Genomic DNA, 11,286 nt, shown 5'->3' on the forward strand with positions numbered 1-11,286 from the left:
GCGCTTTGAGCCGCGGGACGTCGGGCCGCTCGGCGCGGGCTGCCGGGCGCCGCGAGGGGCTGCGCGCGCCGCCGGTCCCGTCCTCGGCCGGCCTGCCCTCGCGCGTCTTACGGAGCTCGGCGCGGTGAGGCGTACCGAGCCGCTCTCCTCACCCGTAGCGACGCGCCGCGGAGAGCGGAAGCGTCGTTTCTGCGTCGGGTATTGGAAAGGGCGGTTGATCTGAAGAAGCGCGCTGTGGCGCATCCTTAGAAACAGCTGATGTGAAAAGTAGAAGTTCCGTGCGCACATTAGTAACGTGTTTTAGAAACGCAGTTACCGAGTTACGTGAGAAATCCTTTCTCACAAAGCTGCGGTAGGCTCTAGATGTCCTAAGCGATGTGGGTGTAGTGTTCTGAACCGGGAAACCCGCTGTGAGGTGGTTCGTTAGGCCAGCAGAAGTGAAACACATTGAACACGCTTTCAAGGAGCCAGGGCCTTTGCACGAAGCAGAGCTGTCCCACTCTGTGGGAACCTCAGGGTGCCGCAGGCGGGCTCCAAGACACTCCCCTCTGTCCTCCTTCCCAGCTTATCTCTGTGCGAGGACAGAGGGATGACCAGAACAGTGACCAGTGTAAAGGGCACAAATGCTAGGGGTAATTAAACAACTAAGAGCTTATGTTTCTGTGCTATCTCGGTGCCTGCCTGTCACGTCCCAACTCCTCACGGAGTGAGACAGTCCGGCCTTGTGTAGAGGCCCTGGCTTCTCTGATGTTTGCTACATCTGTTTTTCTCTTGCTGGCAGTTTCTTATCTAACAGAACAACTCTACAGTATGTTTTCTAATCCCTAACATGCTATACTCGCATTGTTTGGACCATTTAACAACTATTCAGTTTTGCAAGAAAGAATTAATCACATAATTCAGTAATAATGTTTTAAAACATACCGCTAACATATACAGAATTTTACTTCTTAGATCACTATTTCTAAGGATAAGTTACAGAATACAAATGCATGATGTTCTACTTCTTCAAACCAGTTGCTCTTTGTAATGTCAAATGCAGAAACAACATTCCATTCCTACACAAGCGTCAGTTATTTTATGCAAAATCTTGTTCAGGAGCAATAAGGAGATGTTCAAATTGCTTCAACTCCACGAACCGATCCGAGCACAACAGAAGAACACGGACCCGGTTCTTCCATCCGAACGGACGGCACTCGTGCCGCCCTGCAGACGCGGGTCAGTGCAGCACGTGTCAGCGCGACAGCTGCTGTGCATCACTGCCCGAATCGCCGCAGCGCTGCTGGCAGTTACCGGCAGACACAAGCCGTTCCACTCCTCAGTACCAGCACAGACTTTATCGTAACGTGACCGTGCACATAACAGACGGCGGTGAGAGCCAATGAGAGGGCCGGATGGGGCAGGGCTGGCCAATAGGAGAGCCGGAGGGGTGGGGTGTGCGGGCCGCGATGCCGGGTTGGAGCCGGGGCCCGCCTGGTACCGCGGTGCCGCCCGGTGAGCGCAGCTCCTCGAGGCCCGTGCACTCGCACGCATCCCTGTGTGCGTGTAAATGTGAGCAGTACCACGCGGCCGCATGCAAAGACCTCAGTGCACACGGCCGTGTTCAGGGCTACCCGTGTAAAGCTCACAGAGTGACGTCAGGCTGCAGCTCAGCAGCTGTCACCTACATCAATGCTCTCAGCTCCCTGGGGTCACCCGAGCTGAGAACTGACACTGCCCTGATGGTGCAGCCTCCCAAAACCCTGGATTGCAACCGCTCTTCCTCTCCTAACCCCAGAGCTGTGCAGTCACCACCGTCTGTGACACCAAAATGCATCCTCAGACACACTGTGGATCTTGCCCCTCAGTCCCCAGCCCTCAGAATGCCTTGCATGCTGACCTCTACCTCTGTGTGCTCCAGCACCCAATAGAAGAGACTCCAGGACTAAACACTGCTCACCTCTGCATGTCTCCAGGTCAGGACAACCCTATTGAGCCAGCTTTTCAATTAACTTGGCCCTTCGCACATCCTTCTGCCACCAACCACCCCAAGGCTATCCCTCTCCTTGCCCTTGTTGGAAATATACGAATAATTTATCAGGACAGTATCTCTGATAAAGCAGATTTTATTTGCAATTGCAATGGCGGGCTTCTTGCAAGCAGGAGAGTGCCCAGAAAAACAGCGTTACATCCTTTATGCCCTATTATTCAATGCTTATCTCTTTCTCCCCTGGTTCCTCATTGGCTGAGTACTTCAGGTTCACAATTTTCCTAATGCTCAACTAAACATATGGATACTGGATAAACATAAATTGCTGCTAGCTAAGCATATATCGCTAATTAGTTAACTTCTCACACTTGCTCACTCAACACTTGGTCACTGTTTCTGCACATCTGCTCGTCCTTGCATAGAGATAAGCTTGGAAGGAGGACAGGGGGGAGTATCTTGATGCCTGCCTGTTGCATCCCAACCTACCCACAGAGCAAGGCAAGCCAGTCTTGTGTGGAGGCCCTGCCTGCTTTGATGTTTGTTAAGTTTGTTTTTCTTTTGCTGAGGGTCTCTTATCCAAACAGAACAGCCCTACAATATGCTTTCTAGTCCATAATACTATATCTATACTATTTGGAACATTTAAAAACTATTGCAGTTTTGCAAGCAAAAATTAAACACACAATTCAGCAATTATATTTCCAAAGCATGTTACTAACAATACGGTATTTCTACTTTTTTACATCAGCTATTTCTAAGGACAAGTTGCAAAATACAAATACATTGTGCTCTACTTCTTCAGATCAATTCCCCCTTTTTCACATCTAATGCAGAAACAACATTCCATTCCTACACACCCACAAACACACAGCTACCCCAGCTCTGTACCCTGTTCCTGCAGCAGGACAAGTCTTCAAACCCCGCAGCTGCTCCGAGGCTTCAGGAGCTCGGCATGTGCCCGGTGCCCAGAGACACCGCCCAGCTCCGGGGAGCTGCAGCCCCGCACCCCTGCAGTGAGCCGAGTAACCACGGCTCCGAGAGCTGCTGCCACCTACAGCTGCTGCCACGGCACAGCCACGGTGTCTCGAAGCTGGGCCGCCACCTGCTCCCTGCTCCCTGCCCGGTGGGTGTGCTTCCTTCGTGCGACTGAAGCAAACCGCAGCGAGTCCAATCTGTTTAACTCCAAAAAGAGCAATTCCAATATCCCTCCAAAGCCACAGGAGAGCTTTGATCCCGCTGGGGGACAGGGCAAGGGCTTTTGCCCTGGGCCAGCTGCTAAATCATAGGTATTATTTCACATCCTTATTACTGTTTCGCGTTGAGGACCAGCGGAGCTCCCAGCGCCAGCATCCATACATGCATCCACCCATCCCTTTATAAAAAGAAAACGAATCACAGCACTCACCGGGCACCTCCGGAGGCTGGGACCAGGACGGGAGCGTCGGTGCCGGGGCCGCTCTCCCGGGACACCCAGGGACAGCCGGAGCCCAACGTCGGACACGGCCCCTCGCAGGGAGAGAGCAGCGCGGCGGCAGCGAGGACCGGGGCTGCAGCTCCGCGCTTTCCGTGCCTTCGCGGAGGCTCCCAGAGCTCAGCCTAATATTACACAGTGGGCAGATATCGCGGCGGACGGGCCGGAGAAGTGCAAGCGGGGCGCGGCGGGGGGGAGCGCTGCCATCCCCGGCACCGACCGAAGACGAGCGGGGGCACAAAGTCAACCCCGCACACGTCGTGCGGAGCGGGATCCTCGCTACGAGGAGAGGGGAGAAACAAAACGGCACACTGCCAACATACGCGAAGAGCGGATCGGCTGCGGGATGCGAAAGCCCTGGGAAAGGAGAGAAGCGGGAGAAAGGGGAGAACGCAGGGAGCGATGGGGAAAGGGGCGACCGGGGCAGGGGCGCGCAGCACCCCTCCCGCCGGGGCTGCCCCGCTCGGCGCAGTGGGGAAGGGAACCCGGGGGGACGGCGGAGCGGAGCGGCTCTTCGTCTGCCACTGCCGGGGACGGGAAGAAGCGCGGCGCGCAGCGCGGGACGGGCTGAGCCGCTCCGCCGCTCCCGGCTCCGCCGCCGTTACGTAAAGCCCTGAGAGGCGCCCGGCGACGGGCACGGCGCGCCGTCGCTCTCCCGAACGCCGCCAAATCTCCACACCGCGGCACCCCGCAACTTCCTCGCGGCTCCCCGCAGCTCCGGAGCCGCCCTCCCCTCGCGCCACCGCGGCTCCCGCTCCAACTTCCCGGCCCGCCCAGCCGCGCACCCACCCGCCGCATCGCGCTGCCGCCGCGCGGCCCAATGGGGCGGCCGCAGGGAGCGGAGCGGAGCGCCGAGCTCCAGCGGCGTCGGCCGGAGGAGCGGCGGGAGGTGGGCCCACCCCCCCGTCCTACCTCTGCTGAGAGGGGGAGGGAAAAAGCACAGCAGAAGGGGCCGCGCCGGCTTCGGAAAGTCCGCGTGGGACCGCGCGTGCGTCCGCCGTGCTGGCAGGAAGCGGCTCGTCGGGGGCGGGTGTGTGGGGCGCGCGTGGCTGCGTGCCGAGAGCAAACTTTCCCCGCACGGACGCCTCCGAGTGCTGGAGGGGCGCCTCCTGGGGGTGAGGGCGGCGCAAAGGCACCGACGTCGCCTCACGCGGTGCGAGGCCCCGAAGTCAGAGCGGAAAGCGGCGGAGCGCCGCGGGGCTGCGGCGCGCTGAGAGCCCGGCGCGGCGGGAGGGCCCGCGCAGCGCATCTCGCTGGGAGCGGAGCGCTGCGGGGATCTGCCCGGCACCGCTGCCCTCCCGGCCCCCCAGCGCTCGCGGTGCGATGTGACACTGAGCAACGGTGACAGCCGGCGGCTGGTGGGTGCGTGTCGAGCACCGCTCCTGCGCTTTTAGGACCTTGCCGTCCCCCAGACTCGCACGTTCCTGCCTGGAACATCTCTCTCCCCCCGCCTCCCTCCCTAAATACATCCCCCTTATGGCACAGCTGTCGCTTTTACTAATTGTTTGTGGGATTCAATTTTTTCCCGAAGTCTTATTTCCCCTGAGAAGATGAATTAGAAACGATTATGAATTATAAACGGTTTCCAAGACGAATTAATAAAAACAGAAGCACTAATTGGGCAATACATTTCAATACATGTGCCTGTCCAGCCCCGTATTTCTCTGAGAGCAGCCAGCTTCTCTATTCCCCAGAAAAGCAGCAGGGTGGTAGGCAAAGAACGGGATGGGGAAACTTCAGCACGTGCACAAAGGTGTGGTGGGAGGGCAGAGCTCACTGCTGCCCACGCTGTTCTCAGCTCTGGGGGCAGGCGGGCACCTCGCTCCTTCATGCCCACAGAACACCCTTGAGCCCTAACCCAATTAGTGCCCAGCTAATTGCCTCTGTGTCAGGCAGCTGTTGAGGGACAAAGCACGGCTTTCCCTCGCTCCTGCCCCAGTGCTTTGCCGGTGAGCACTCACGCAGGATGCTGCCTTTAGACAGTATTGTATTTTCTACCTATTATTTTTGAAATTTCACGTGTATAGCCTAATTTTAAGCAGTTATTAAATAACTGTATTAAAGGCCGCAGTATTAAATAAGCAGTTATTGCTTGGGGGGGGGAAGAAAAATTCCCCTAGAACATGAAGTGTGTTATGGGAACCTGAATGAGTCCAGCCTCTTAGGCTGTTTTAAAAATTAGGCTATACACGTGAAATTTCAAAAATAATAGGTAGAAAATACAATAACCGTATAAATTCATAACCGAATAAATTCATAACCGTATTTTCTGGAACTAAGGGCTCAGCTCAGGAAAGCCTTTTAGGCCATGCTTGATTTTCAGTGCGGTTTGTGTCTCACTCATAACAAAAACATTGAAGTGCTCTCACCTTAAGAAGACCCGGCGTGGGGCTGTGAGGTCCTCTCCAATTTAGGCACCTTTAGTGCCCCTGCATTTACTGACCCCTCGGGCACCCTGCCTTTCCAAGGGCCTCACCCACATCCCACAGCTCTCTCCTGGGTCTCCCTGCTCCTCACCTCCATATAAGATGCAGCAATATTTTTCCTTGTCCTTGTACAGAAAGGCAGGTGTGTAGGTGTTTCTTTGCACCAGAGTCTAATGCAGCATCCACACACAATGTCTGCTCAGCCAGACCTCTCACTTATCCTTCTCTCCCTCCTCAACCCTTCCGTGTTTGTTATCTTGATGGTGGGTCTCTGTGCTCGCAATAACTGCTTATTTAATACTGCGGCCTTTAATACAGTTATTTAATAACTGCTTAAAATTAGGCTATACACGTGAAATTTCAAAAATAATAGGTAGAAAATACAATACTGTCTAAAGGCAGCATCCTGCGTGAGTGCTCACCGGCAAAGCACTGGGGCAGGAGCGAGGGAAAGCCGTGCTTTGTCCCTCAACAGCTGCCTGACACAGAGGCAATTAGCTGGGCACTAATTGGGTTAGGGCTCAAGGGTGTTCTGTGGGCATGAAGGAGCGAGGTGCCCGCCTGCCCCCAGAGCTGAGAACAGCGTGGGCAGCAGTGAGCTCTGCCCTCCCACCACACCTTTGTGCACGTGCTGAAGTTTCCCCATCCCGTTCTTTGCCTACCACCCTGCTGCTTTTCTGGGGAATAGAGAAGCTGGCTGCTCTCAGAGAAATACGGGGCTGGACAGGCACATGTATTGAAATGTATTGCCCAATTAGTGCTTCTGTTTTTATTAATTCGTCTTGGAAACCGTTTATAATTCATAATCGTTTCTAATTCATCTTCTCAGGGGAAATAAGACTTCGGGAAAAAATTGAATCCCACAAACAATTAGTAAAAGCGACAGCTGTGCCATAAGGGGGATGTATTTAGGGAGGGAGGCGGGGGGAGAGAGATGTTCCAGGCAGGAACGTGCGAGTCTGGGGGACGGCAAGGTCCTAAAAGCGCAGGAGCGGTGCTCGACACGCACCCACCAGCCGCCGGCTGTCACCGTTGCTCAGTGTCACATCGCACCGCGAGCGCTGGGGGGCCGGGAGGGCAGCGGTGCCGGGCAGATCCCCGCAGCGCTCCGCTCCCAGCGAGATGCGCTGCGCGGGCCCTCCCGCCGCGCCGGGCTCTCAGCGCGCCGCAGCCCCGCGGCGCTCCGCCGCTTTCCGCTCTGACTTCGGGGCCTCGCACCGCGTGAGGCGACGTCGGTGCCTTTGCGCCGCCCTCACCCCCAGGAGGCGCCCCTCCAGCACTCGGAGGCGTCCGTGCGGGGAAAGTTTGCTCTCGGCACGCAGCCACGCGCGCCCCACACACCCGCCCCCGACGAGCCGCTTCCTGCCAGCACGGCGGACGCACGCGCGGTCCCACGCGGACTTTCCGAAGCCGGCGCGGCCCCTTCTGCTGTGCTTTTTCCCTCCCCCTCTCAGCAGAGGTAGGACGGGGGGGTGGGCCCACCTCCCGCCGCTCCTCCGGCCGACGCCGCTGGAGCTCGGCGCTCCGCTCCGCTCCCTGCGGCCGCCCCATTGGGCCGCGCGGCGGCAGTGCGATGCGGCGGGTGGGTGCGCGGCTGGGCGGGCCGGGAAGTTGGAGCGGGAGCCGCGGTGGCGCGAGGGGAGGGCGGCTCCGGAGCTGCGGGGAGCCGCGAGGAAGTTGCGGGGTGCCGCGGTGCGGAGATTTGGCGGCGTTCGGGAGAGCGACGGCGCGCCGTGCCCGTCGCCGGGCGCCTCTCGGGGCTTTACGTAACGGCGGCGGAGCCGGGAGCGGCGGAGCGGCTCAGCCCGTCCCGCGCTGCGCGCCGCGCTTCTTCCCGTCCCCGGCAGCGGCAGACGAAGAGCCGCTCCGCTCCGCCGTCCCCCCGGGTTCCCTTCCCCACTGCGCCGAGCGGGGCAGCCCCGGCGGGAGGGGTGCTGCGCGCCCCTGCCCCGGTCGCCCCTTTCCCCATCGCTCCCTGCGTTCTCCCCTTTCTCCCGCTTCTCTCCTTTCCCAGGGCTTTCGCATCCCGCAGCCGATCCGCTCTTCGCGTATGTTGGCAGTGTGCCGTTTTGTTTCTCCCCTCTCCTCGTAGCGAGGATCCCGCTCCGCACGACGTGTGCGGGGTTGACTTTGTGCCCCCGCTCGTCTTCGGTCGGTGCCGGGGATGGCAGCGCTCCCCCCCGCCGCGCCCCGCTTGCACTTCTCCGGCCCGTCCGCCGCGATATCTGCCCACTGTGTAATATTAGGCTGAGCTCTGGGAGCCTCCGCGAAGGCACGGAAAGCGCGGAGCTGCAGCCCCGGTCCTCGCTGCCGCCGCGCTGCTCTCTCCCTGCGAGGGGCCGTGTCCGACGTTGGGCTCCGGCTGTCCCTGGGTGTCCCGGGAGAGCGGCCCCGGCACCGACGCTCCCGTCCTGGTCCCAGCCTCCGGAGGTGCCCGGTGAGTGCTGTGATTCGTTTTCTTTTTATAAAGGGATGGGTGGATGCATGTATGGATGCTGGCGCTGGGAGCTCCGCTGGTCCTCAACGCGAAACAGTAATAAGGATGTGAAATAATACCTATGATTTAGCAGCTGGCCCAGGGCAAAAGCCCTTGCCCTGTCCCCCAGCGGGATCAAAGCTCTCCTGTGGCTTTGGAGGGATATTGGAATTGCTCTTTTTGGAGTTAAACAGATTGGACTCGCTGCGGTTTGCTTCAGTCGCACGAAGGAAGCACACCCACCGGGCAGGGAGCAGGGAGCAGGTGGCGGCCCAGCTTCGAGACACCGTGGCCGTGCCGTGGCAGCAGCTGTAGGTGGCAGCAGCTCTCGGAGCCGTGGTTACTCGGCTCACTGCAGGGGTGCGGGGCTGCAGCTCCCCGGAGCTGGGCGGTGTCTCTGGGCACCGGGCACATGCCGAGCTCCTGAAGCCTCGGAGCAGCTGCGGGGTTTGAAGACTTGTCCTGCTGCAGGAACAGGGTACAGAGCTGGGGTAGCTGTGTGTTTGTGGGTGTGTAGGAATGGAATGTTGTTTCTGCATTAGATGTGAAAAAGGGGGAATTGATCTGAAGAAGTAGAGCACAATGTATTTGTATTTTGCAACTTGTCCTTAGAAATAGCTGATGTAAAAAAGTAGAAATACCGTATTGTTAGTAACATGCTTTGGAAATATAATTGCTGAATTGTGTGTTTAATTTTTGCTTGCAAAACTGCAATAGTTTTTAAATGTTCCAAATAGTATAGATATAGTATTATGGACTAGAAAGCATATTGTAGGGCTGTTCTGTTTGGATAAGAGACCCTCAGCAAAAGAAAAACAAACTTAACAAACATCAAAGCAGGCAGGGCCTCCACACAAGACTGGCTTGCCTTGCTCTGTGGGTAGGTTGGGATGCAACAGGCAGGCATCAAGATACTCCCCCCTGTCCTCCTTCCAAGCTTATCTCTATGCAAGGACGAGCAGATGTGCAGAAACAGTGACCAAGTGTTGAGTGAGCAAGTGTGAGAAGTTAACTAATTAGCGATATATGCTTAGCTAGCAGCAATTTATGTTTATCCAGTATCCATATGTTTAGTTGAGCATTAGGAAAATTGTGAACCTGAAGTACTCAGCCAATGAGGAACCAGGGGAGAAAGAGATAAGCATTGAATAATAGGGCATAAAGGATGTAACGCTGTTTTTCTGGGCACTCTCCTGCTTGCAAGAAGCCCGCCATTGCAATTGCAAATAAAATCTGCTTTATCAGAGATACTGTCCTGATAAATTATTCGTATATTTCCAACAAGGGCAAGGAGAGGGATAGCCTTGGGGTGGTTGGTGGCAGAAGGATGTGCGAAGGGCCAAGTTAATTGAAAAGCTGGCTCAATAGGGTTGTCCTGACCTGGAGACATGCAGAGGTGAGCAGTGTTTAGTCCTGGAGTCTCTTCTATTGGGTGCTGGAGCACACAGAGGTAGAGGTCAGCATGCAAGGCATTCTGAGGGCTGGGGACTGAGGGGCAAGATCCACAGTGTGTCTGAGGATGCATTTTGGTGTCACAGACGGTGGTGACTGCACAGCTCTGGGGTTAGGAGAGGAAGAGCGGTTGCAATCCAGGGTTTTGGGAGGCTGCACCATCAGGGCAGTGTCAGTTCTCAGCTCGGGTGACCCCAGGGAGCTGAGAGCATTGATGTAGGTGACAGCTGCTGAGCTGCAGCCTGACGTCACTCTGTGAGCTTTACACGGGTAGCCCTGAACACGGCCGTGTGCACTGAGGTCTTTGCATGCGGCCGCGTGGTACTGCTCACATTTACACGCACACAGGGATGCGTGCGAGTGCACGGGCCTCGAGGAGCTGCGCTCACCGGGCGGCACCGCGGTACCAGGCGGGCCCCGGCTCCAACCCGGCATCGCGGCCCGCACACCCCACCCCTCCGGCTCTCCTATTGGCCAGCCCTGCCCCATCCGGCCCTCTCATTGGCTCTCACCGCCGTCTGTTATGTGCACGGTCACGTTACGATAAAGTCTGTGCTGGTACTGAGGAGTGGAACGGCTTGTGTCTGCCAGTAACTGCCAGCAGCGCTGCGGCGATTCGGGCAGTGATGCACAGCAGCTGTCGCGCTGACACGTGCTGCACTGACCCGCGTCTGCAGGGCGGCACGAGTGCCGTCCTTTCGGATGGAAGAACCGGGTCCGTGTTCTTCTGTTGTGCTCGGATCGGTTCGTGGAGTTGAAGCAATTTGAACATCTCCTTATTGCTCCTGAACAAGATTTTGCATAAAATAACTGACGCTTGTGTAGGAATGGAATGTTGTTTCTGCATTTGACATTACAAAGAGCAACTGGTTTGAAGAAGTAGAACATCATGCATTTGTATTCTGTAACTTATCCTTAGAAATAGTGATCTAAGAAGTAAAATTCTGTATATGTTAGCGGTATGTTTTAAAACATTATTACTGAATTATGTGATTAATTCTTTCTTGCAAAACTGAATAGTTGTTAAATGGTCCAAACAATGCGAGTATAGCATGTTAGGGATTAGAAAACATACTGTAGAGTTGTTCTGTTAGATAAGAAACTGCCAGCAAGAGAAAAACAGATGTAGCAAACATCAGAGAAGCCAGGGCCTCTACACAAGGCCGGACTGTCTCACTCCGTGAGGAGTTGGGACGTGACAGGCAGGCACCGAGATAGCACAGAAACATAAGCTCTTAGTTGTTTAATTACCCCTAGCATTTGTGCCCTTTACACTGGTCACTGTTCTGGTCATCCCTCTGTCCTCGCACAGAGATAAGCTGGGAAGGAGGACAGAGGGGAGTGTCTTGGAGCCCGCCTGCGGCACCCTGAGGTTCCCACAGAGTGGGACAGCTCTGCTTCGTGCAAAGGCCCTGGCTCCTTGAAAGCGTGTTCAATGTGTTTCACTTCTGCTGGCCTAACGAACCACCTCACAGCGGGTTTCCCGGTTCAG

General features: G+C 56.4%; 2 protein-coding genes across 2 annotated transcripts; one reads left to right on the forward strand and one right to left on the reverse strand.

Moving 5' to 3' along the window:
* Positions 1-27: 27 nt before the first annotated feature.
* On the reverse strand, positions 28-6,134 carry LOC149916067 (uncharacterized). The gene is made up of 3 exons (XM_090149617.1): positions 4,353-6,134; positions 3,375-3,797; positions 28-1,535 (listed from the first exon to the last, which is right to left on the reverse strand). The coding sequence occupies exons 1-3, from the start codon at positions 4,687-4,689 to the stop codon at positions 1,126-1,128; spliced, it is 1,170 nt and encodes a 389-aa protein (XP_090005743.1). The 5' UTR covers positions 4,690-6,134; the 3' UTR covers positions 28-1,125.
* Positions 6,135-6,152: 18 nt separating this feature from the next.
* Positions 6,153-10,552, forward strand: LOC149916068 (uncharacterized). The gene is made up of 3 exons (XM_090149600.1): positions 6,153-7,325; positions 7,881-8,303; positions 10,143-10,552. Exons 1-3 carry the CDS (start codon positions 6,989-6,991, stop codon positions 10,550-10,552), a joined length of 1,170 nt encoding a protein of 389 aa, XP_090005726.1. The 5' UTR covers positions 6,153-6,988.
* The last annotated feature ends 734 nt before the right edge of the window (positions 10,553-11,286 follow it).

Source organism: Phasianus colchicus, chromosome 13 (genome assembly GCF_987193195.1).
Source record: "Phasianus colchicus chromosome 13, bPhaCol1.hap1.1, whole genome shotgun sequence".
Classification (NCBI taxonomy): Eukaryota; Metazoa; Chordata; class Aves; order Galliformes; family Phasianidae; genus Phasianus; species Phasianus colchicus.

Coding starts and splice junctions, on each gene's coding strand:
- LOC149916068 (XM_090149600.1), top strand. CDS start 6,989: ATGCGCTGCGCGGGCCCTCCCGCCGCGCCGGGCTCTCAGCGCGCCGCA. Junction 7,326..7,880: donor CCCTCCCCCTCTCAGCAGAG/GTAGGACGGGGG, acceptor CTCCTTTCCCAG/GGCTTTCGCATCCCGCAGCC. Junction 8,304..10,142: donor CCAGCCTCCGGAGGTGCCCG/GTGAGTGCTGTG, acceptor ACACGCACACAG/GGATGCGTGCGAGTGCACGG.
- LOC149916067 (XM_090149617.1), bottom strand. CDS start 4,689: ATGCGCTGCGCGGGCCCTCCCGCCGCGCCGGGCTCTCAGCGCGCCGCA. Junction 3,798..4,352: donor CCCTCCCCCTCTCAGCAGAG/GTAGGACGGGGG, acceptor CTCCTTTCCCAG/GGCTTTCGCATCCCGCAGCC. Junction 1,536..3,374: donor CCAGCCTCCGGAGGTGCCCG/GTGAGTGCTGTG, acceptor ACACGCACACAG/GGATGCGTGCGAGTGCACGG.